The 23,960-nt window shown below is 37.4% G+C and overlaps 2 protein-coding genes across 9 annotated transcripts; one reads left to right on the top strand and one right to left on the bottom strand.

Moving 5' to 3' along the window:
• Nucleotides 1-1,109: 1,109 nt before the first annotated feature.
• eef2l2 (eukaryotic translation elongation factor 2, like 2) lies at nucleotides 1,110-8,971 on the top strand. The gene is made up of 15 exons (XM_077231366.1): nucleotides 1,110-1,505; nucleotides 3,435-3,649; nucleotides 4,283-4,464; nucleotides 4,703-4,914; nucleotides 5,488-5,675; nucleotides 5,799-5,904; nucleotides 5,992-6,105; nucleotides 6,189-6,327; nucleotides 6,419-6,614; nucleotides 6,698-6,956; nucleotides 7,045-7,152; nucleotides 7,249-7,602; nucleotides 7,689-7,871; nucleotides 7,949-8,081; nucleotides 8,299-8,971. The coding sequence occupies exons 1-15, from the start codon at nucleotides 1,503-1,505 to the stop codon at nucleotides 8,490-8,492; spliced, it is 2,586 nt and encodes an 861-aa protein (XP_077087481.1). The 5' UTR covers nucleotides 1,110-1,502; the 3' UTR covers nucleotides 8,493-8,971.
• Nucleotides 8,767-22,207, bottom strand: pias2 (protein inhibitor of activated STAT, 2). 8 transcript variants are annotated; one of them, XM_077231374.1, is made up of 17 exons: nucleotides 21,748-22,146; nucleotides 21,200-21,240; nucleotides 21,015-21,095; nucleotides 20,248-20,716; nucleotides 19,385-19,472; nucleotides 19,232-19,282; nucleotides 16,595-16,685; nucleotides 15,192-15,326; nucleotides 14,994-15,099; nucleotides 14,708-14,781; nucleotides 14,422-14,582; nucleotides 13,056-13,189; nucleotides 12,733-12,937; nucleotides 12,101-12,240; nucleotides 11,960-11,997; nucleotides 11,058-11,851; nucleotides 8,767-9,458 (listed from the first exon to the last, which is right to left on the bottom strand). In XM_077231374.1, the coding sequence occupies exons 4-16, from the start codon at nucleotides 20,711-20,713 to the stop codon at nucleotides 11,663-11,665; spliced, it is 1,878 nt and encodes a 625-aa protein (XP_077087489.1). In that variant the 5' UTR covers nucleotides 20,714-20,716; nucleotides 21,015-21,095; nucleotides 21,200-21,240; nucleotides 21,748-22,146; the 3' UTR covers nucleotides 8,767-9,458; nucleotides 11,058-11,662. The 8 variants fall into 8 exon arrangements, with proteins under 8 accessions (XP_077087489.1, XP_077087490.1, XP_077087494.1 ...); XM_077231375.1 differs by having other exon boundaries at nucleotides 8,767-9,437; nucleotides 11,163-11,851; XM_077231379.1 differs by having other exon boundaries at nucleotides 8,767-9,437; nucleotides 11,163-11,851; nucleotides 22,084-22,136.
• Nucleotides 22,208-23,960: the final 1,753 nt, after the last annotated feature.

Below are 23,960 nucleotides of genomic sequence, written 5' to 3'. Positions count from 1 at the left end.
AGTTAAGCTATAAAAAAACTGCATAGTTCCCCTTTATGCACTGTCATGTCAAACCAAAGTGAAAAATAAAAGTGTCTGATTTGGTGTACATGGATAGGGACAAGTCATCTCTGGAAAAGAATCGAGGTTAGAGTATTAGTAGACATTACATGATATTACATGGATTATTCATTATGGCCTATTAAGATAAACATTAAAATACATTTAAAATACATTAACATGTTTTCATGCATGTGTGCAATTTTGGAAACATTTAACATATAACAAGAAATTCAAGTCTACAAACAAGGAAAATTTACTGCAGCCTTCACCACAGGAGTTTAATTAATATTATTATGCTACCATACATTTCGGCCAACTTTTAAAACGATACGCTTTTACTGTGATCATATCAAACAGCTAACACACGACATACAACAGTATAGACGATTGAGCATAAATAGCAGTTAAGATAGCAGTTAACGTTAAGAATATAAGCTTAACTTTGTTTAACGCGGAAACTTAGGCTACTACCTTTATGAGCGTGCATTAATATTGTCAGTCGCATTAACACAAAACAGGAAATTTACATGAATATCATGTAAGCGCCGCTCAGTCACCGAATGGCTGACTCCCTCATCAGTGCCCTGACTAATGAACTTGGGAGCTGATTGAGACGCACCCTCAGACACGAATATTTCACAACAACCGGTGTGGCGCAGTTTCTTTTTTCCCTCTTTTTTACGTTTATTTCCAAAAATGTACATGTAACATTTCAAAAGATAAAAATATTTCAAATATAATACTCTAAAGAATTACATATCATCATAAAATATAAATAACATTTTAGCATCCTTATTGTATATGTTGATGACCGTTGAGGATAACATGTGTCGCAGTTTCTCCAGAGCGGCTGAGCGAGCTGAGATGACGACACAGCTGTTCCACGATTGGCCGGATTCACCGATAACAACGATCACGTGTGTTTTGTGTTCATTCTGACACCGTCAGTTCCCCTAATTCTCACAAATCTGTATTTTTTATTACAGTTAATGCTCTTTTCATGTTGTCGCAATGTTATATTGTGACATGCTTATCAAAATAAATAAAAAACATATATCCCACTTAAAGGGTATTTAAATAGTATAGGCTTATGTTGAACTTTAATCTTGTACAAACAGACACTGTATTAAGCAGTACATCAAGTATTTGACTAAAACGTCCCTTAAACTTCTTTATATTTGACAAATATTGCATTTAATTCAGCTGAAATCGCACGAGCGTCACTACGGGAAGCAAAAAGTGTCCGACTCCGTTTTCAGCTCCTCCCCGACTCCGACTGCAAGCGGCAAATCTCGCCGATCGGTTACATCCCTCCGCAACCGAAGTCGAGCACACCTTATGTGTCGCAGCATAAACTAAGATTCTACGTCACATTATCTCTCTTTCCCCCAGGTCCTCAAGCGGAGAGGAGCAGCGATCGCAGCGAGAGGCCGTCCTAGATTTGGGAGCCATTCGCAAAAATGGTATGAAATTTCACCCAGTCATTTACCAGGGCATCATAAAATATGACTACAGCTGTACATTAAAACATTTGTGTACATTTAATACGCATTTATTCAGTCATTTAGGCTATCCAATCCTTTTTTATTCTGATGTCAATGACGTAATGACAACCTGCTAAGAAGATTCTTGCGTTTATAGCAACCTTGAACATGAATTATACCCGCAACATTTAATTGATGTCTTTATTTTAAAACAGTCAGGAAAGAGAATGACGCATTGAAATATACATCTTTGTATTCGACGGGAGATCATGAAGTTCGTCGTGTAACAGTTATACTTCGCATAATTGTAAAGCACAACCGCATGCGGTTTGTTGGATCTTTGTTTTTAAGTGAAAGTAAGCCTCGTATTTGGGATATGGCCCAACACAGTGCACGCGCACGCACTGGAATAACGTTACCGCGATATAAATAGCGCGTTCACGCCCCCACTGTTCTTTTCAATGAGCGTATTAAAGTTTCATGCGCAGAGACCGAGCAAGCCTTGTCTGTGGAGGGCTGCTGGGTGGAAATAGTGTTATTATAGTGACGGGGCCAATATGTTGTTGTTTTTGAGGGGCGAGACAACCACACATTCTTATCAAGCTAAACAGCTTGCTAGGTTTCCATTAACCAATTTTAATGCGCAATTTGGGATATTGGGATATCATATCGCATCAAAAACTGCTGGATGGAGACGCCAAGATGCGCACTAATTAAAAAAATGTGCATTAAAAAACTTATGCATGAATCGGATAAAAAATTTTATTCGTTAAGAAGACGGGCATAAACTACAATGGAAACATGTTTACCGAATAAATTCCTCGATGCGCATCAAAAAAAGACATGCGTGACTCGCGCTCTGAGGCGCAAGTAATTTATACAGTGGCTTCTCCCACTTTTATTTAGAGCCAGACAGTTTAGCAGGAAGTGACGGTTTTTGTACTCTTTGACTCACTGGTTGGAAACGGTGCTGTATTCGCAAATGTTACGATATTTCAATTTTGTGCACAAGTTAAATTCGCAACTTAGGCTAGAAGAAAAATAGGCTGAGTGTATCGCTGGGCAGCGCTTGTGCTTCGGAGACAGCAGCAGCACAACAGTCAGCGGACATCCAGAAACTGCTCACTCATGGTGCATGCTGGGCTTCACTGCACTCTTGTGAATTATGATACATTTAAAAAGCGTTATTGAAATCAATGATTACTGTTATTGTATAATTAATTTGGGTTGAAGGCATAAATACATAGTAAATGCTAGTAAATATTAGACATTTCAAGTCACTTTACCATATACAGGTAAAAATAGGCATTTAAAATAGGTCTATATTAGAACGGGCTATATTAGCTTAGGCTAATATAGCCTTGAATAGCTTAACCTAAAATGATGCCATAGTATTTTAATTTTTTCTTATTCAGACACCATTTTAAATAGTTTTCGTAGTCTGTTAATGTGTTCGGACGGTTACTCCACCTGACATTTTTGGGGGTTAAAGATAAAACAAAATAATATGAACAATATAAACTACAAATCAATTCAAACTAAATAAGTTTTATAGAATAAAGTTGTATATGTCACAAATTTATCAACTTATTTTGAAAGGAAATAATGCACTTGGTCAAAAAAAATGCACGTCATGTCAATGGCATATGCAGGTCCAAATATGCAACGTTGGAATTTATTTTTTACTGTAAATTTAATCTAAAAAAACAAACAAACATTTATTTAGCCTTTATTGAGAAAAAAAAATGCATGAGCTTAGTTACACCGTCACAGTTCCTTTTTGTAGATTCCCATCCTCTACTGAGCCAGAGGCATTCATTTGTTTTGACATCACATATTGTCCCTCACCAACAAACACTTATATTTACTCCACAATTAACACCTGACAAACTTGTCTCTCTCCCTCAGGTGAACTTTACAGTAGACCAGATTCGGGGGATTATGGACAAAAAGTCCAACATCAGGAACATGTCTGTGATCGCCCATGTGGACCATGGCAAATCTACTCTCACTGATTCCTTGGTGTGCAAAGCTGGTATTATTGCTAATGCACGTGCAGGAGAGACCAGATTTACTGACACCAGAAAAGATGAACAAGAGCGATGTATCACCATAAAGTCAACGTAGGTATTCCTATTTAAAAAGTCACTATTTTATTATTAATCATATTGATGTCACAAGAGCTATTATATGGATGAGATCTTTTCACAATCTATTGAAATTTCCCACCATTTTTGACCAGTAAAAAAGGTATTTTTATTGAACATGCACCACCATTCAAAATTTAGACTCCGTATGATTTTTTTAATGTTTAAAAACAAGTCTGTATTTATTTGTTCAAAAATATTATGAAATGTTTTTAAACTTTAAAATAACTGTCTATTTAAATATATTTTAAAATGTATTTTATTCCTGTGATCACAAAGCTGATTTTTTCCCGCATCATTACTCCAGTCTTTAATGTCACATGATCCTTTAGATATCATTCTAATATTGCTGCTCCAAAAACGTTTATTATTATCAGTGTTGAAAACAGTTGTGCTGCTTAGTTTTTTTGTGGAAATAGTGATATACAGCAAATTTTTTGTCAGGATTTTTGACAACTAGGACGTTTAAAGGAAGTTTTTTGTAACAATGTAAAAGTCTTTATAAAGCTATGGGTCTCTTATTCTATTCTAACAAAATCGTCAAAGGAAACACCAAAATGACTTTTCACAATCACTAAAAAACCCTTTACATGTATGTTTCCCTTACAGGGCTATCTCTCTGTATTATGAGCTGAGCGAGTATGACTCAGCTTTCATTAAGCAGTGTAAGGATGGTTCTGGCTTCCTCATCAACCTGATCGACTCACCAGGACATGTTGACTTTTCGTCTGAGGTGACGGCAGCTCTCAGAGTTACAGATGGTGCCCTTGTAGTGGTAGACTGTGTATCAGGTAAGGCAAAATCATTTTAGGATATCAAATTCACACTTCTGTTCTATAATTAAGGCAGTATACTTTCACAGACATGCATCAGGTGATTGTAGAGGCAATTCCCTTAATGTAAAAAGAAAATTTAACAATATTTGTTAAACCATACAAATAATTTCATCTTGAAACCTTAAGGGACACGATTTCTGTGCCAGACCAAAAAGTGATTTAAAAAAAAGGTGAAAGCTGACTTGTTCCACAGGTGTGTGTGTGCAGACTGAGACGGTCTTGAGACAAGCCATAGCAGAGCGCATCAAGCCTGTGTTGATGATGAACAAGATGGACCGTGCCCTCCTTGAGTTGCAGCTGGAACCCAATGATCTTTTCCTAACCTTCCAGCGGATTGTGGAGAACGTTAATGTCATCATCTCAACCTATGGTGAAGGAGAGAGTGGACCAATGGGAAACATTATGGTAACAGTTTAAACTGAAAAGTAAAATATTTATAAATATAAAGTATATAAAATAGACTGAGTAAAATATTTGCTTTTATTTATGCGTTTCCTACTGCGCACATATATATTCAAACGTGCATACATATAGACTAAACACGTAATACGCATGTACACGCCGTCAGAGTTCTCACAGGTTTGCGTTTTTGAAGTTTGTGCAGAGATAACTTTTTTTCCCCCAAAATTTTTCAAGGCTTGCATTTTGGAATTTATTTCAAGGTTTGCGTTCTCGAGCCACCAGGCACTGTTGTTGTACGAATGAGTGGGCTGAAGTGTGTTAAGGGTTTTCTGTTAGAACGGTGTCGTGTAAGCGGTCCCTAAGTTAATAACTAATGATCTTTGCAACGGAAGTGAATCGATCAAAACTAACTTGAGCTGGACAATAACTTTATTCTAGAGCTGCTGTAAAGTCAAAACTATCTGTTACTTTAATTTCCTATTATCACTGTAAAGCTGCTTTGGAACAATCTATATTGTTAAAAGCGCTATATAAATGAAGGTGACTTGACTTGACTTGGTTTCTTGGGTACCTTAGGTGGATCCTGTGGTTGGGACTGTGGGATTTGGGTCAGGTCTCCATGGCTGGGCTTTTACTCTGAAGCAGTTTGCTGAAATGTACGTGGCCAAGTTTGCTGCCAAAGGAGATAAGAAAAAAACAGACCTCTCTCCAGCAGAACGAGCTAAGAAAGTGGAGGATATGATGAAAAAGCTTTGGGGAGATAAGTAAGTGGCTTGTGTTATAAAGACATTTTATCACATGGACACGAATACAAATTACCCATGGAATTTCCAATGTAAATTATGTGTATATATGAAAGCTCTTTAATTCAAAGCCATCCTTTTCAGGTACTTTGATCCTGCTTGTGGAAAATTTAGCAAATCATCAACCAATGCAGATGGCAAGAAGCTTCCTCGTACTTTCTGCCAACTTGTCTTGGATCCCATCTTTAAGGTTTGTTTGAATCGGTTCTTCTCGTCACTCGTCTCCTGCTACTACCACTCATTTTCAATTACTCTCTCTTTTGAACTCTTTCCACAGGTATTTGATGCCATTATGAATTTCAACAAAGAAGAGACCCAGAAACTGGTTGAGAAACTTGAAGTAAAGCTTGATGCAGAGGACAAAGAAAAAGAAGGGAAACCTCTACTTAAGGTACAACTCGAAATAATGACTTAAACCTGCAACCTAATTAAACTGGTATCGTTGTTGACACATGGTTTTTCGAATGCTTCCAGGCTGTGATGCGCCGTTGGTTGCCTGCAGGTGATGCTTTGCTCCAGATGATTACCATCCATCTTCCTTCTCCTGTCACTGCCCAAAAGTATCGATGTGAACTGCTTTACGAGGGTCCTGGAGATGACGAGGCCGCTATGGGTTAGTCACTACATTGCGAGGTGTTTTACACTTCCGAGAAATGTGCTTTTTTTCTACAACCTTTACACATATTCCTCCTTTGACTTTCAAGGTGTAAAGAACTGCGATCCTAAAGCTCCTCTCATGATGTACATCTCCAAGATGGTGCCAACCACCGACAAGGGTAGATTCTATGCCTTTGGTCGTGTCTTCTCTGGTGTTGTTTCTACAGGGCAGAAGGTGCGCATCATGGGCCCAAACTTCACACCAGGAAAGAAGGAGGACTTGTACATAAAGCCAATCCAAAGGTTTGCTGCTGTCAATTGCATTAACAGTACAAGACATCTTTACTTGATTTGATTTAATGATCATTACTCTATGGTCTCCCCAGAACTATCCTAATGATGGGTCGCTATGTAGAGCCCATTGAAGATGTGCCATGTGGGAACATTGCTGGTTTGGTTGGGGTTGATCAGTTCCTGGTCAAAACTGGCACCATTAGCACTTTTGAACATGCTCACAACATGCGTGTTATGAAGTTCAGCGTTAGTCCTGTGGTGAGAGTTGCTGTGGAGGCCAAGAACCCAGCAGATCTGCCAAAGTTGGTGGAGGGTCTCAAACGTCTCGCCAAGTCTGATCCCATGGTTCAGGTGAATATATTGGTGGGGTAATTAGACGGTATAAACAGAATTCAGTCTTTTCAATACTAAATACAAGTTGTTTTCCACCTTTTGCTAGTGTATCATTGAAGAGTCCGGTGAGCACATTGTGGCAGGTGCTGGAGAGCTTCATCTGGAGATTTGCCTTAAAGATCTTGAGGAAGATCATGCCGGCATCCCTCTGAAGGTAGCGCTTGGATGAGAATACTAAAGTGTATACAGACATGTTTTATTCTATTCTTCTCCACTAACAGTTCAAGGCTATTTTTTGTTGTTGTTGCAGAAATCAGACCCAGTTGTGTCATATCGTGAAACAGTCAGTGAAGAATCAGACCAAGTTTGCTTGTCCAAGTCTCCCAACAAGCACAATCGTCTATACATGAAATCCAGGCCATTCCCAGATGGCTTGGCCGAGGACATCGATAAGGGTGACGTGACCTCTCGGCAGGAGCTCAAACAGAGAGCTCGCTACCTGACTGAGAAATATGAGTGGGAGGTGGGCGAGGCCCGTAAGATTTGGTGCTTTGGACCAGATGGCACAGGGCCCAACGTCCTTGTGGATGTCACAAAGGGAGTTCAGTATCTGAATGAGATAAAGGACAGTGTAGTGGCTGGTTTCCAGTGGGCAACAAAAGAAGTGAGTCAAGTTAATTCATGCTTGGACATTCATACAGTATAATAATGAGATACTTCAACAGAAACAATTTTGTGTTACCTTACCAGGGTGCACTCTGTGAAGAGAACATGCGGGCAGTCCGATTTGACATTCATGACGTCACTCTTCACGCTGATGCCATCCATAGAGGCGGCGGTCAGATCATTCCCACAGCCCGAAGAGTTCTGTATGCCTCTGTGCTTACTGCACAGCCAAGACTCATGGAGCCCATTTACCTGGTTGAGATTCAGGTACACATGGTGGATTCCTGGAACAGAAAAACGAGTGCAATCTTGATGACGTTAATGCATTTTCTTTTCCCCTCCAGTGCCCAGAGCAGGTTGTTGGTGGCATCTACGGTGTGCTGAACAGAAAAAGAGGCCATGTGTTTGAGGAGTCCCAAGTGGCTGGGACACCTATATTTGTGGTGAAGGCATACCTACCTGTAAATGAATCATTTGGTGAGTTTACACTTTATATTTGACAGCTTGTTCAAAATGACAGCAATAGGACATTGATGTCATTTTTATGTTCAACAATAAATACACTAGTTATAGCAGTTAAACATTTTTGAATGGTGCCAAATGTTATACATTTCTGAATTATTATATTGTGGACATTAAAACCAGTCCTCAAAACCTTAGTGCCTATAATTCGCTTGCATTTTTGTCTGAACAGGTTTTACAGCAGACCTGAGGTCTAACACTGGTGGACAGGCCTTCCCTCAGTGTGTGTTTGACCACTGGCAGATTTTGCCAGGTGACCCCTATGACATAAACAGCAAACCTTGCCAAGTTGTGGCTGAGACCCGTAAACGCAAAGGTCTGAAGGAGGGCATCCCACCGCTAGACAACTTCCTGGACAAACTATAAAAATCTCTAGATTCTATATAGTGATTGAAGCTATTAACCTTACCATGTTAACATGATGACTCTGAAGTGTATGGCATAATGTTTACACAAATAAATAGACCTTAATTGAAATAAAATCAATAGAGCTTAATTTAAATATTCAAAGCTGCACAATCTTGCAGAAAATAAAATCTGAGCAAGTTAAACTTGTGAGGATATGTCCATACATAAAAGACAACAAATACAACAGCAATCTGGACATAATATTTAAACTTAAAAAATATATTTTTCCAGATGAACATGAAATAATGCTTTAATCACTGTGTATTGATTTACATGTCTTAGGGATGTACATGTATCATCTTAAACTGTACCCTCCTTTGTGCAAATAATTCAAGATTCTCAACAGCTTTACCTTTGCCATCATCAGTGGAGAGCTATGTTGATTAAAAACCTCAACCCTGACCGAGAGGGACAATAAAAGCACTGTATCAACAGCACATCATTGTTTTTTTGTTTTTTACATTAAAATATATGGGCATCTTTGAATCAAAATAGTACACAAGTAACAAGGAGAAACTTCTATAAAAAAAACAAACAAAAAAACACCTTCAGACTTTGTCAAAATGAATGCCTGTTGAATGGCTCATAATCATAAGTCAGCCCATATAAGATGACTTCAAACTGTGTATCTATTATGTAAGCCATTGGCAATAAACGCCAATTTCTAAAAGACCAATTTTTGTATTTCATGATCCTCATCCTATTATATCAAAACTTTAATCCATTGCCTTAAAAGAACAATGAATGGCCTCATTTTCATTTCATGCAGTTGTTGGTTTTATAATGACCAAGAACCATGCAATTAGACAGATTACTCGCTTAGTTTTATCAACAATCATATAGTTTCTGAGGCGAATATGTTAGATGTGTTAAGATAGCAAAAACAACTTCCATATACAGTGCCTTGCGAAAGTATTCGGCCCCCTTGAACTTTTTGACCTTTTGCCACATTTCAGGCTTCAAACATAAAGATATAAAACTGTAATTTTTTGTGAAGAATCAACAACAGGTGGGACACAATCATGAAGTGAAACGAAATTTATTGGATATTTCAAACTTTTTTAACAAATAAATAACTGAAAAAGTGGACGAGCAAAATTATTCAGCCCCTTTACTTTCAGTGCAGCAAACTCTCTCCAGAAGTTCAGTGAGGATCTCTGAATGATCCAATGTTGACCTAAATGACTAATGATGATAAATAGAATCCACCTGTGTGTAATCAAGTCTCCGTATAAATGCACCTGCTCTGTGATAGTCTCAGAGGTCCGTTTAAAGCACAGAGAGCATCATGAAGAACAAGGAACACACCAGGCAGGTCCGAGATACTGTTGTGGAGAAGTTTAAAGCCGGATTTGGATACAGAAAGATTTCCCAAGCTTTAAACATCCCAAGGAGCACTGTGCAAGCGATAATATTGAAATGGAAGGAGTATCAGACCACTGCAAATCTACCAAGACCCGGCCGTCCCTCTAAACTTTCAGCTCATACAAGGAGAAGACTGATCAGAGATGCAGCCAAGAGGCCCATGATCACTCTGGATGAACTGCAGAGATCTACAGCTGAGGTGGGAGACTCTGTCCATAGGACAGGAATCAGTCGTATACTGCACAAATCTGGCCTTTATGGAAGAGTGGCAAGAAGAAAGCCATTTCTTAAAGATATCCATAAAAAGTGTCGTTTAAAGTTTGCCACAAGCCACCTGGGAGACACACCAAACATGTGGAAGAAGGTGCTCTGGTCAGATGAAACCAAAATCGAACTTTTTGGCAACAATGCAAAACGTTATGTTTGGCGTAAAAGCAACACAGCTCATCACCCTGAACACACCATCCCCACTGTCAAACATGGTGGTGGCAGCATCATGGTTTGGGCCTGCTTTTCTTCAGCAGGGACAGGGAAGATGGTTAAAATTGATGGGAAGATGGATGGAGCCAAATACAGGACCATTCTGGAAGAAAACCTGATGGAGTCTGCAAAAGACCTGAGACTGGGACGGAGATTTGTCTTCCAACAAGACAATGATCCAAAACATAAAGCAAAATCTACAATGGAATGGTTCACAAATAAACATATCCAGGTGTTAGAATGGCCAAGTCAAAGTCCAGACCTGAATCCAATTGAGAATCTGTGGAAAGAACTGAAAACTGCTGTTCACAAACGCTCTCCATCCAACCTCACTGAGCTCGAGCTGTTTTGCAAGGAGGAATGGGCCAAAATTTCAGTCTCTCGATGTGCAAAACTGATAGAGACATACCCCAAGCGACTTACAGCTGTAATCGCAGCAAAAGGTGGCGCTACAAAGTATTAACTTAAGGGGGCTGAATAATTTTGCTCGCCCAATTTTTCAGTTTTTTATTTGTTAAAATTTTTTTAAATATCCAATAAATTTCGTTCCACTCCATGATTGTGTCCCACCTGTTGTTGATTCTTCACAAAAAATTAGTTTTATATCTTTATGTTAGAAGCCTGAAATGTGGCAAAAGGTCGAAAAGTTCAAGGGGGCCGAATACTTTCGCAAGGCACTGTAAAATTACAGATCAAAAATAGGTTTACTGCATCAGCAAAAGGGAATCTGAGCAAATAACCACAAATTCAAATAAAAAAAAAAGATCTGTTGACTCATTCTACCTTGATATCAGACCACTTTTTTTAAAATATACAACAAACAGTTTTTATTGCTGCAACTGAAGTCTTGTAACAAAACATAATTGCACTGCTGAAATCGAAGAGACATATAAAGTGAGCTGCCGCTGAAAACCTGCTTTTGTTTCAACTGCAGAACTGCTGAAGCAACACGCAATGGAGACAAGAGTGCAGTTATTGGAAGTGTCTGAGCTTTCCAGTCAACTCATTTATGCAGTTTGTTTTGCTCTGCTCCTCCAATGAAATAGCTAATGAAAAGAGAGTCATTGTGCAACCGATAGTTTCCCCAATTCGAGGGAAAACGGCTTAATTCAGGTTTGCATTTTAAAACAGTATTGTTGCTGACCCACTCAAGATATTTTCATAGCAGTCCTTCTGGGTCCTTGTTGAAACAAGATACTTGAGGTCCATAATCAAATGTCAAAATTGTTTTTACTCAGCTGACTTGAGTGTAGTTGTTTTGGCCAATGAAGATGTACCAGGAGTCAGTCTAGAGAGATAATGTCTGACAGGCCTGAAGATCCTCCCGTGATCACACCCGTCTCATGACTCGAGCTGCTGCTATGGGTTGCCGTCTCGTACTGTGAGGATGAGGAGACCAGGCTGGCGCTGGTGGTGGCACTCTGAAGGCTGCTGGAGAGATTGTCTAAAAATATGGGGCCTCTGTAATGTTGCTGAAAGAACAATAAAGGAAACTAGAGGTAAACAGCAGTGCAGACTATATAAATATGTATGCATGCATGCAATCTTAATATTTCATTGTAAGAATGTTTCACTCATACCTGGGGGTCCCCTTGAATCAGAGAAAATAAATCAAGACCTTTGGAAAAGATGTGTGTAGTATGACATGTTAGTATTCCTGTAAAAGCTTGAGCATAAATGAAAGCATATTATTTTGGATGGCAGACTAGATAAGTGCATACTTTGCATATCTGTGGGAATAGTGGATAAGGTTGAATGGTGGAATGGAACCGAGTAATCTGCTATTGAGGAGGTCAGGAATGAGGTGTCCAGCGCCTGGACATTTGGCACCCGGACAGTTGATGGCTGATAAGTCAAGACCCTAACACATGAAAATAGGATCATATGAAAACCAATAAACACAAAGCAACATTATCATAGAGAAACGTTAGTATTTGTTAATGTTAGTTAATACACTGTGAACTAACATGAAAAAACAATGACCAGCTGGATTTCTATTAACTAACATTAACAAAGATTAATAAATACTGTAACAAATGTATTGCTCATTATTAGTTCATAATAGTTAATAAATTAATGTTAACAAAGGAAACCTTATTGTTAAGTGTTACCATAGTTATAATAATATTTCTGGCTAAGAAACATTTTAGAGTGCAAAATAAATAAAATAACTTTCCATTCTTTTTTTAAGATTTTATCAACTTACATTACGTGCCCAGGTCTAGAAAATACATTTTTTTTTAGGTATTACCATCACCATGGGCGATTCAAAATATGGTCACAAAAGGACAAGGCTTATAAGAGGTACACAGAAATGCCTGGTCTGATTTGTATTAAATGAATGAACACAAACCCTTTGCTGTGCATCTCCTCAGCCTTTGACATGTAGACACAGCGCTTTTTCAGAGGAGGATCGCTGTCCTCATCATCATCATCATCATCATCAGACGAGCTCTCTAGCGTAAGGTCAATCACGTCTGCCTTTTTTGTACTGCTGGTTTCTGGAGGTGGCACCACTGCACTTGACTGTGACTGCACTTGTCTCACTGTGACAGCACCTATGAGGCCATAAAATACTTTCAAAATGCATCAAAAATGGAAATCCTATTTACAATCAATTGTAAATAGGCACACAGAGATAAAGCTCACACACTTATAAATGGTAATGAACCTTACAATCAATTTTTGGGATACATGGAGATGACACTTTCAACGTCTCCTTCTTTGGTCTCATTGGACACCAAGTCCCATCCTCCTGAAACTTGATTTCATCAACATCTGTGCAGTCATTGAGTATTTCCATGAAGAGCCTGACAAGAAGAGACAAGTTTTGTCTCAAAATGTATTGTGCCCCTCTCTGATAATTGTATATAATAATAATAATTATTATTATAAATAGTATAATAGATAACAATACACTTATACACTATTGCCACTTACAATAATAATACAAAAAAATATGATAAAACATTTTTCATCGGAGATGAAGTGGTAGGCGGAGTTTCCTTTGCAGCGCTACAGCAGCAGTTCGCCGCGAGTCTTCAAACTACAGGAGCAGCAGGAAATGTTAAGCTAATATGGAAAAGTTACATTTATCCTGCCATGCTACTGTGAAATTTGTGGCAGCATGCGAGTTACACTTAACTAAAATAAAAGTATAACTTGATTTCAGCCGCATTTTGAGTCTGGCAATTTCATTTGTTTTTATCCAAGGGAAGTGTTATTATCTTGGGGAAATACATCTAGTGAAATGAAATCTTAAGTCCATGTCCAAATCAAAATTGTAAGGAATTTATATCTTTGATTTCATAGTAACACTTTACAATAAGGTTAATTTGTTTATTATTCATGTATTAACTAACATGAACTAACCATGAGCAACACATTTGTTACTGTATTTGTTAATCTTAGTTAATAATAATACACCTGTTAATTGTTTGTTCATGTTATTTCACAGTCAGTGCATTAACTAATGTTAACAAATACAACTTTTGATTTTAATGTTTTAGTAAATGCTGAAATTAATATGAAATAAGATTAATAAATGCTGTAGAAGTGCAGTTCATTATTAGTTCATGTTAACAAATTTAACTAATGAAACCTTATTGTTAAGTGGTACTGATTTCATGATAGCTAACACTATATGCATATAATACATAAATACATACTATTTACAACAAACAAAACTAAACATGAATTCCTCATAATTACCTTCTTGATTCTCACGGTTTTGTTTTGTGAAGTAAATAATATTTAGTAATATTATAATTATTTCCCTATTTTCGTTTGATGTGTGTTATGCATTCTAATTGTATCAACATCTTTTCATAGAATGCCAAGGAAATAAAGGATAAAAAGAAGAAAAAAAAACAAGAAACTCTTCTTTTTTTGTGTGCCCTTTTTGGTCCTTCCGCCCCAGCCCCTGAGAAGGTCTGTGCACGCCACTGGTTTACTCCATGCATATTTACTATCTCAATAAAGGCAAAATATTCAGGGATTGTGGTTTAAAATGGCACCTCAGCTACAGTGAAAGTAATCTCACCCATCTATAATCAGACTCTCATATGTGGCTTTTTTGTCACAGACGGGACAGATCCAGGTGGGCTTCTTCTCATTCATTTGCAGGTATAGAGCAGCATCAAAGCACTGCAGGTGGGAACAGGTGACAGCTCGACAGGGTACTGTAAGGCGCATCTTTCCAAGCTATATAAAAAAAGACAACTTATTTGGTCACACAAAATAATTTTTTTTTGCAATACTACATCAGAAAACCAAACAAAAAATGATATAGATGAATCAGTTAAGATCTTGTAGATGCAGTAACTTACTGGGCACATGAGTGAGACTCGTAAACTAGTTGTGGCGATTTCACTATCAGGGTCTGCCGTGAGTTTTTCTTTAACTGTTACAAGAGTAAAGAAGGGGTGGATTTAGTACATTATTTCAATAAGTCAGTCAATGAATTAATATATAAGGATGAAGAAGCTAATTGTTACAGAATTCAAGAAAAAGAAATACAATGAACACAAATTTGTCAAGAGTGATCAATATTTACATTTACAATTAAGATAACATTGGTATCTTTTTTTCTCAAATAGGGAAATGTCGCCTTACTTAATGCTCTGGAGTGGTCAGGGTTTCTGATCCCCTTCATTCTTAATCTCTGTAGTAACAGTGGGGAGGTCAGCTGCCGCACCAAATAAACAGACATGGAGTATGTCTGCAGAAAACAAGATGAAAGTAAATACAACGCTTAGCATAAAGAAATGGCTGAAGCAGTGCGGCGGCAATATGTACTGGCACTTTACATACCTTCCCTATTTCAGGTGCCCATGTGACTACTATCTGATTGGGTACAGCAGATGACAACCTGACCAGCGATGTGATGTTCAGTGGTCTGCCGGGTCTTTTCTGCTCTACACCATTCTTAGGAGGTGGTGCATATCCCTGTGTGATAACGACATCAGATCAGCAATTATACAAATATACAAAGTTCAGCAAGATTAAAAAAAAAAAAAAAAAAAAACATTTATTCAGCAAGGATGACAGTAAAAAATGTTAAATCCTTACAAAAGATTTGTACTTAAAATAAATGCTTAAAAAAACAACAACTTTCTATTAATCAAAGAATTCTGAAAAAAATAAAACAATATAAAAAAATATTAAGCACCGCATCTGTTTTCACCATTGACAGCAATAACTTGAGCACAAACTCATATTAGGCTAAAGTTTATCTAGATAGATACATTTCACAGAGGTATTTAATATGCATGCATGTTCTCTGCTTTGGGGCAGTCGTGGCCGAATGGGTAACCCGAAAGTTGCAGGTTCGATTTCCAATCGCTCCCCGGGCGCCGCAGCAAAATGGCTGCTCTGTGTCCATTCAATGTTTGCAGTGTGTGTGCGTGCACATGTTCACTACTCACTGCTCCTAATATGTGTGCGGTAACTTGGATGGGTTATATGCATAGGACAAATTCCGAGTATGGGTTACTATACTTGGCCTTCACGTCATGTCACTAAAACAGCCATTAAAACATTGTTTGAATAAGATTTAAATTTTCTATGAGCAAAGTTCCTGTTCAAATAACAAATTATGCATTTCATCAGTAATCAGCTATTTTTTTGTTTTTGGTGTTGGACTACGACAATTGTATTCAATATTTTATTTGTTGAATATCTTAGTTACCTTATGAAATTGCACCCCGTTCTTGGATTAAGCTTGCATTAACTTAGTTATTTCATTAACTTAAAGTTGGCATGAAATGGAAGTTCAGAAGGTCTTTTCTTCCCTAATATGATGCATTTCAGAGTGAAACAGCTCCTCGAACAAGAAAACATTTAGGGCAGGACTTGATTTTGTCTATCAGGAATTGATTGAATGGTTATGGTTTGCTATTCCTGTGATCTCATGTGAGTGACAGGTTGTCCCGCCCTAATGCCAGAAACCACATCATTAGAGAAGAGAGTTTGTTGCAAGAGGGAAGAGAAGTTATTTTGATTAAATATTACGAGGGATCATAAAAAAAATTATGTGCATGGATAAATCATAATAAACACGGCAAAATTCCATTAAAAAAATAAGATTTGTCCATTTTGATTTCACAGTGACTAAGTTAGAAACAGTTAAACATTTAAAATGCCTCAAGACCTCTATAATTCATATACATTTATAAGAACAAGTTTTGGAAAACACATTAAACAGGTCTACATACAGGGAGGGGAAAGAGCTTTCCATTGACTTTGATGCACAGGCTGTTTGGATAATTGTCTTCTTGTGGACAACTGGTCTCTGCTAGACAAAACCTAGAATCAAAACAGAACATCAAGAGTTTCAAATTGAGATTAGGGATGCACGATATTGGATTTTGGCCGATAGGATATACAATTTTTTTTTTTTGAATTCTGAGTTTTGAGTTCTGAGGTCTCCTTACCAAAAGGTTTCTTGTTAAAGATAAATAATGTTAATAATGTTCTTTTTATAATAGGAGTACATTAAAAGCTCTGAAAATAACAATAATAAAGTCTGTTACGTCTGTTACTCATGCTTGTGATTTATGACACTGCTTTATTTATCCAGAAACAGAAGTAACTTCAAGTTATTTGTGTATTCTACTTTTCATTTTATTAGTATAACAGGACCCCCACTAAATAAATATAACATTCTACCAGAGGAGGCTTCTGCACGTGCTAAAAAGTCTTATGACGGGTGTCGCGTCCTTCTGTACTCGTATTCACAAATTCAAGGCAGCAATCGAAAACTGTGAATATTATAAATCACCATACATGCAAAAGCTCACTTCAAGAATGACCACACTGCTGACATGATCTTATCGCTAGCACTCCTTGTATGCGTGAGTTCAGGGCCTGAAATTAACACCTAACCATGCGCCAAATGCGGGTGAATTTTGCAATTGGCGGGTAAAACTGTCAATCTACCTGCCACGTTGGCGGGTAGCCAATGAGAATTGAATGATTCATTAGTTTTCTTGTTTTTTTTTGCGTATGTCCGATACAGTGTTGCCAACTTAGCAATTTTGTTGCTAGATTTAGCAACTTTTTTGACCACCCTAGCAACTTTTTTTCCAAAAAGCACCTAGCAACAAATTAAGCAAATTTTTACATTTATTTGGCAACTTTATCAACTTTTGGAAAGTGACTCTAATCCAAACCACATTTGTACAAGCTAGCTACATAGACTGAGCGGTTCATTCATAATTCCTTAAGATCACTGTGGAAATCGCTGTGAAAACCGAAAGACTAAATACAACAAGCACAGGGACGGGGCCATAGACATAATAAGACGCCCTATTGGCCACTGGAGCGTATGTCAACGGCGCCGCCATATTGCAGAGGGCAACTTTCCAAAACCTCTCATTACGGGAATTGAGAAAAATGCCTGCTTCGTGTGCTGCTTGGGGCTGTACAAATCACCACACAATTGAAAACAGGTCTTGGGGATTTTACAAGCAAATCTAAATTAGCATTTCAAATAATACGTATAACAATGGCATAGTTTTGCGTTGCGATTACGTCATAGCGCAATGACGTCACAACGTCATTTTGCAACTTTTAGCAACAAATCGATCTGCCTTTAGCAACTTCCCCTGAAAATTAGTTGGCAACAGTGGTCCGATAACGTCAACAATTTTCATTCAAGCAGCCGATTTCTGTGAATGCATGTAAAACTAAATGTATATTGCAGCACAGGGTGAAGTCAGTATTTACATTAACGACGATTTGAGACAATAAATGTACATTTAATGTAAAACTATGTAAACGGCGCTCTGTGGTGCGGCAGGATTTTGAACAAGGTCCTGAGCTGCTGATGGGCGCCGCGGACAGACGCCGAATGGCGCCGCTGGTGTGTTTACACTGATAATGTGTTCGAATTTTAAAGACGTGGTTCTGTGCGACGAGGCGCCGCGCATCCGGTGTGCGACCCCCTTAAAGGGTAAGTTCGGCGTTTTACAAGTAAAGCCCTGTTTTAAGATCGTTTCTGATGAAATCGAACCGTTAAGATTAAAATTTGGACACATGCTGCTGTCCCGAGAATTTTAGGTTTTTGTGTTAGCACTACCCCCCGCAACCCCCCCCCCCCCCCTATACAATGGTTTCATAGGGGCACTGGAACAATCATTATATAAACGCATTAAACTTTAGTTTACAAAGACGTGAAACTCACCGAGTGGTCTGGGGTGTTCACTGATATGCTCACGCAAAAACCGCTGCAAAAGATGCTTTCCAACAGGTTTTATCTTAGTTTTTGGAAGAATGTCCGGTTGTGAGGCGTTGGAAAAATATTGCTAACACAAAAACCTAAAATTCTTGCATGTGTCCAAATTTTAACCTTAACCGTTCGATTTAATCAGAAACGATCTTAAAACAGGACTTTACTTGTAAAACGCCGAACTTACCCTTTAAGAGTTATTATTACTTATAATGATTTTGTTAATGACTTGACAGCACTTAAATGTGTATTCTTACAAGTTAAAGAACAATGTTTGTGTGATTTCTATTTTTCACCTTTATGAGGCAAAAAAAACAAAAATATTTATTGGCTGGTAAAAAGTTACTGTGGCAGGTGGAGGTTTAAATCCACCTGCCACAGTGGCTGGTGGTCAAAAAGTTAACTTCAGGCCCTGCGTGAGTTATTGCAGGCGCATATCGACACGATATCATATCGGCAAGACATTTCGGCATACTTAATTCATATCGGCAAATGCCGATGTTGTGCCGATAATATTGTGCATCCCTAATTGAGATTATGGTGACAAACATCTTTGTATATGCTGCAGAATCTGATATACAAATGACAGTATAAAGGAAAAGCACATTGAGTTGGTTATTACCGCAGCTGAATTTGAACCATGTAGTCCCTTCTTCCACCAGGAAGAAAGTCCCTATGCAAAAGGTTAAGAACAACAAAGAACCAATAAATTTCAGAAAAGGAGTAAAAGACAAGTCACATTATTTAAGTCGCATTTAAGTCATTTAGTTCTTACCGAGAAATGCAAACTTCTCTCACTTGTTGTGGAGTCAATGCAAATATGAAGTACTTCTCATGATGAAACCTCTGAACAGCATGGGTCCCTTTAAAACAAGTCAAAGGGTTTATAGTTTTAAACCTAAGATACAGGAAATGAGGAAATCATGCACAACCCAGCTGATGGGATAGCAATTGGTTCACATGCACTACCGTTCGAAAGATAGGGGTCGGTAAGATTCTTTCATGTGTTTTGAAGAGGTCTTTTATGCTGATCAAAAATACAGTAAAACAGCAATTTTGTAAAATAGTACTACATTTTGAAAAAAAAATTGAAATGCAATTTATTCCTGTGGTGACAAAGCTGAATTTTCAGCATCATTACACCAGTCCTGAGTGTCACATGATCCTTCATAAATCATTCTAATATGCTGATTTGGTGCTCAAGAAACATTGCTTAGCTTATTATTAACAATGTTGAAAACAGTTGCGCTGCTTAATATTTCCTTGATACATTTTTTAGGATTCTTTGAGGAATAGAACGTTTTCTTATTTAAAACAAAAATTCTTTGTAGCAGCATAAATGTCTTTACTGTCACTTTTGATCAATTGAATACCTCCTGGCTGAATAAGTTAATTTCTTTAAAAAAACACACACACATTTTGACCCCAAACTTCTCAATGTTATTAGTGTACCTAAATCACAATGTTACACAAACTCGAACACTATTTTTAATTTAAGCTTAAGGCTATAAATATACTAAATATGTGCAATGCATTTATCTATATAAAGCTGTATTCCACACTCAAATGAAAAGTTTATTCATTTATTTTTTAATTTCACCAAGCATGGAACAATCTAGACATTTTGTATAAAATTACCTAAACTTGATGGTTTGATCAAGACATCCAGCACATCGTAAAACGGTAGGGCCTTCATCTGCACGTCCGGGTGGACAGGAGCCATAAGCGACGTGGGCTGCTGCATATTCATCATGGGCTTTAATTCATGTAAAACAGGTGAATCGCAGCTCACCTGCTGCTGCTGCAGGAAGTCTGAATGGCCGGTTTGCAGAGGAAGGTCTGAGCTCACAATTGTGGCACCACTGTCTATGTGAAAGTAGGATTTAATGCTTGACTTTAGAGCTGCCAAATCTTGAAGACCATCAAAAGTCCTTGGGTATCTCCGACAATACAGTTCCTTTATTTTGATCTGCACGGCAGGACCACAACCACTCCTTAGTAAATGCAAAGCCCTCAGCAATAGTTCATGCTTGCGACCGCTCTTATTCCTTCCAGCAAAACCTAACAGTACCTGGAGCTCTGAGACACGGAAACTTGATACCATATTCTGCAAAACAAATCCAGACAAGACATAAAAGACTTTGAGATAGCAAACATGGAAAAGCATATGGGCTGATCAAGGTTATCATTTTTTGCCACAAAAGTTAGTAAGAAAAAGCACCCTCTGTGCCATGCTGACAAGTTTGGCATGTTTTGCATTTATAAAAATAATATATTAATAAGAACCAAAATTAATTTGGTTTAATTAATTAATTAATTTCAGAATTATGTGTGAAGTGAGGTGACAACCCACCCAAATATACCCATTCCAGAAACCCCAGAGAAATAAGAAAATCTCAACTGACCCTTCATTACATGGTCCATGCTTGACTGAATGTGTTAATCCTTTTTTCTTTAAAAATCCTTAACAAATGACCGAAATGCATCTAAAATGTTGAGAATAATTCCAAGACCCATTAGATGAACATCAAGAGCATAACAAAGGACAAAACACATATGTTCACTTAGATCCAGAGAGAAATTAACTGACCTGCTGAAAAAAAGCTGGGTTTATAGTTATGTGGGATGTTTCTGAACAATTTACAAAACAACATGAATCAGTCAAATAATGGCAATATAATTAGTACACAAAAGCAGGTGTCTAACTTTCCTGTATCCAACGCAGTCTACATTTGTTATTGCAGGGTTGCGTTGGTGCTCATGCTGAAGTACAACACATTAAATTAAACTTTAGAAAGATGGTTTATGCCAGTAAAAACAAAAAATATCTTGAGACAAATGTGTTGATGAAACGGTCACAGTAACAAAAATCAAGTTTATCTTCAGGTTTGTTAACAACATTGTCAATTTGTCTATCTTTAATGTTTACTTCGCAATTTAATGTAAAACGTGCGTCCACTTATATTTATACACACACATTAGGGCACACTGGTCTACACATCATTTACCCATGCAAATACAGGTTATACATCAAACTACACCTGTGAGTACATGTAGACATTGTCAATTGCTCGGAAGCTAGCTAACAAAAGACCAACCAAAACAATTCGTGAAATTGTAACGTAAAAAACTTTTTACCTGCAGCGAACAGTCGTCAAGTTCAGTTAGGCATTATAATAAAGCGTTTTCATGCAGTAAAAGATGGTAATGAAAGCAGTGACATTTTGAGGGTGTTCTTCAATGTTTGTATAGCAGCTCGAGAGCTAAAAGAGTACGCTAGCTGATTGGTGGCTAACAAGCTAAACACAATCCGTCTAACGGACTCATGTTACGTCTCTATATTAACTATAAAGAAACTAACCCATGGGCAGCAAACCGACCGGTTGAATAGCATATCAAAACGGTAACTGCAAAATATCTTCAGAATATGAAAAACGCAAAGAAGTAACCAGCTATCATTTCACTTTCGCCTACCCGTAACTCCTCAAAATCCGCCATTTTCTGGCTTCGCTCATCCTGGCCAGTCCGGAGAATGTCGGGTCACGTGACACAGTCTGGGTTAAAGGGGTCATATCCCCCCCTCAGGGGTCCACTTATAATGTTAGTTATAATGTTATCTTTTTTCTTCGTCAAAACAGCCATGTTTAGTTTTAGTTTTGACTATTTCCCACGCTCTCTTTGACCGTTTATTTGGGCTGCTGTGTCTTTAAGAAGTTCTCTTATTTTAATATTTTTAAAATCCTTATCCTTAAGCCCTATTCACTAAATCACAAACAACGGGAAAAGTGATGGTACTTTCACATATTGTTGTGGACTTATGCTATTTATGTATTTTATCATTTACAAAAAAAATTGGTCTTACAAAAACTCTGTCTTATACAGGCTAAATTAGAAGTGTTTTCTAACAAGCTTCATTGCTATATTCTCCATCAAAATTTTAGGACGCAAAGAACACTAGGCCTAACTAAAAAGTGAACACAAACGTTCTTGAACATTTAAAGTTTGGTTTATTTCATCTAGTAGATATCAGTGTTACAATTTTCCATCATTGGAAATTTTTACATAGGATATAAGATTAGACTTAAAGATCAATGAAACACAAAAGAAAGCAAATGATTACAACAATTATTTGAAGATTCTGATACAATTTTCAATTTCACAATTGGCTGATGAAGTTTTTTCAACCATCTTGTTCAGAAATGTGAGAACACATCAGTTATGCCATCCCATTATGTATAACTAGTATTTAAAGGTAATGAATGGTAAAGAATTTGAATTTCACAAGGATCTGTCTTTGTTATGGAACTACTGATTTTCTGGATTCAGTTGCAGCCTGTTGTCCAGCAGGTGGGGCTCAGAGCAAATCTACCATAACTGGGTTCTGGTCATCATAGAGATTTTCGTTCCTGATCAGTTTTATTTATAATGCTTAAACTAGGATTCTTGTGTTAGACCTGGTCTTTGACCAGCATAAGAAAATACCTTATTCCTTGAGTAAGCTATATTAACTGATGAGTAGTGCAGAAAGCTTGCCTTTAAAGTGAGAGATGTTGTAAATTGTAAAATGTATGACATGATACTGGTGATATTTATGAGATGAATTAGTTTACTTGAATGTTGCCTTTTAAAACAGAATTGCTGTAATCCACTTGTTTATGTCTGTAAATTTTGGTAACACTTTATTTTACAATGTTCTTGTTACGCATATTATATATAGGCCTACTTATTATAGTATAACTAATGCATAATTACATGCAACATACCCTATTAGTACATAGTAAGTAGATGATATTAATTAATATTACTCAGTACTTAATTGTATAATTACTAAAACAAGGGCACCTTAAAATTAAGTGTAATTTCGTTTGATCCATGTTCCATATTCTGTTTATATGATTAGATTTATAAGTACCCATTTGAATACCTGCTGTACTTTCTCTAAAATCTGAGACAATTTGCTGACAGAAAGACATAAATAATATCTTTGCATTTCTGAGATATTATAGGTATTAAAGAGGATATAGCTAAAACTGCATGACTGAAATTGGTTGTTAACTTGGAATGACTGTAACAATTTCCAAATCCTTTTGAGAATGCTTAGATTATTATAGTGGCCCCACATGCAGTTTTAACTTTCAACTGTTCCAGTGGGCTAACCTCAGTATCACTGCTCAAGAGTTAAAGCTACACATTTACATGACTCATTCAACTGCCACATCATTGAAAACTAAACATCTGGACAGTTTCCCAGAGAAGTGCATGCATGAAATAAAGGCTAAAAAAAACCCTGCTATATTAATACTTCTAACCACTAAAATCATACATTTGCCAAGTTGTTTTTAAAAATTAAA

The sequence above is a fragment of the Siphateles boraxobius genome, unplaced genomic scaffold (genome assembly GCF_051911475.1).
Source record: "Siphateles boraxobius isolate OS27281-9 unplaced genomic scaffold, OSU_SipBor_1 16, whole genome shotgun sequence".
In the NCBI taxonomy this organism is placed as follows: Eukaryota; Metazoa; Chordata; class Actinopteri; order Cypriniformes; family Leuciscidae; genus Siphateles; species Siphateles boraxobius.
This window is presented reverse-complemented; position numbering and strand designations above follow the sequence as displayed.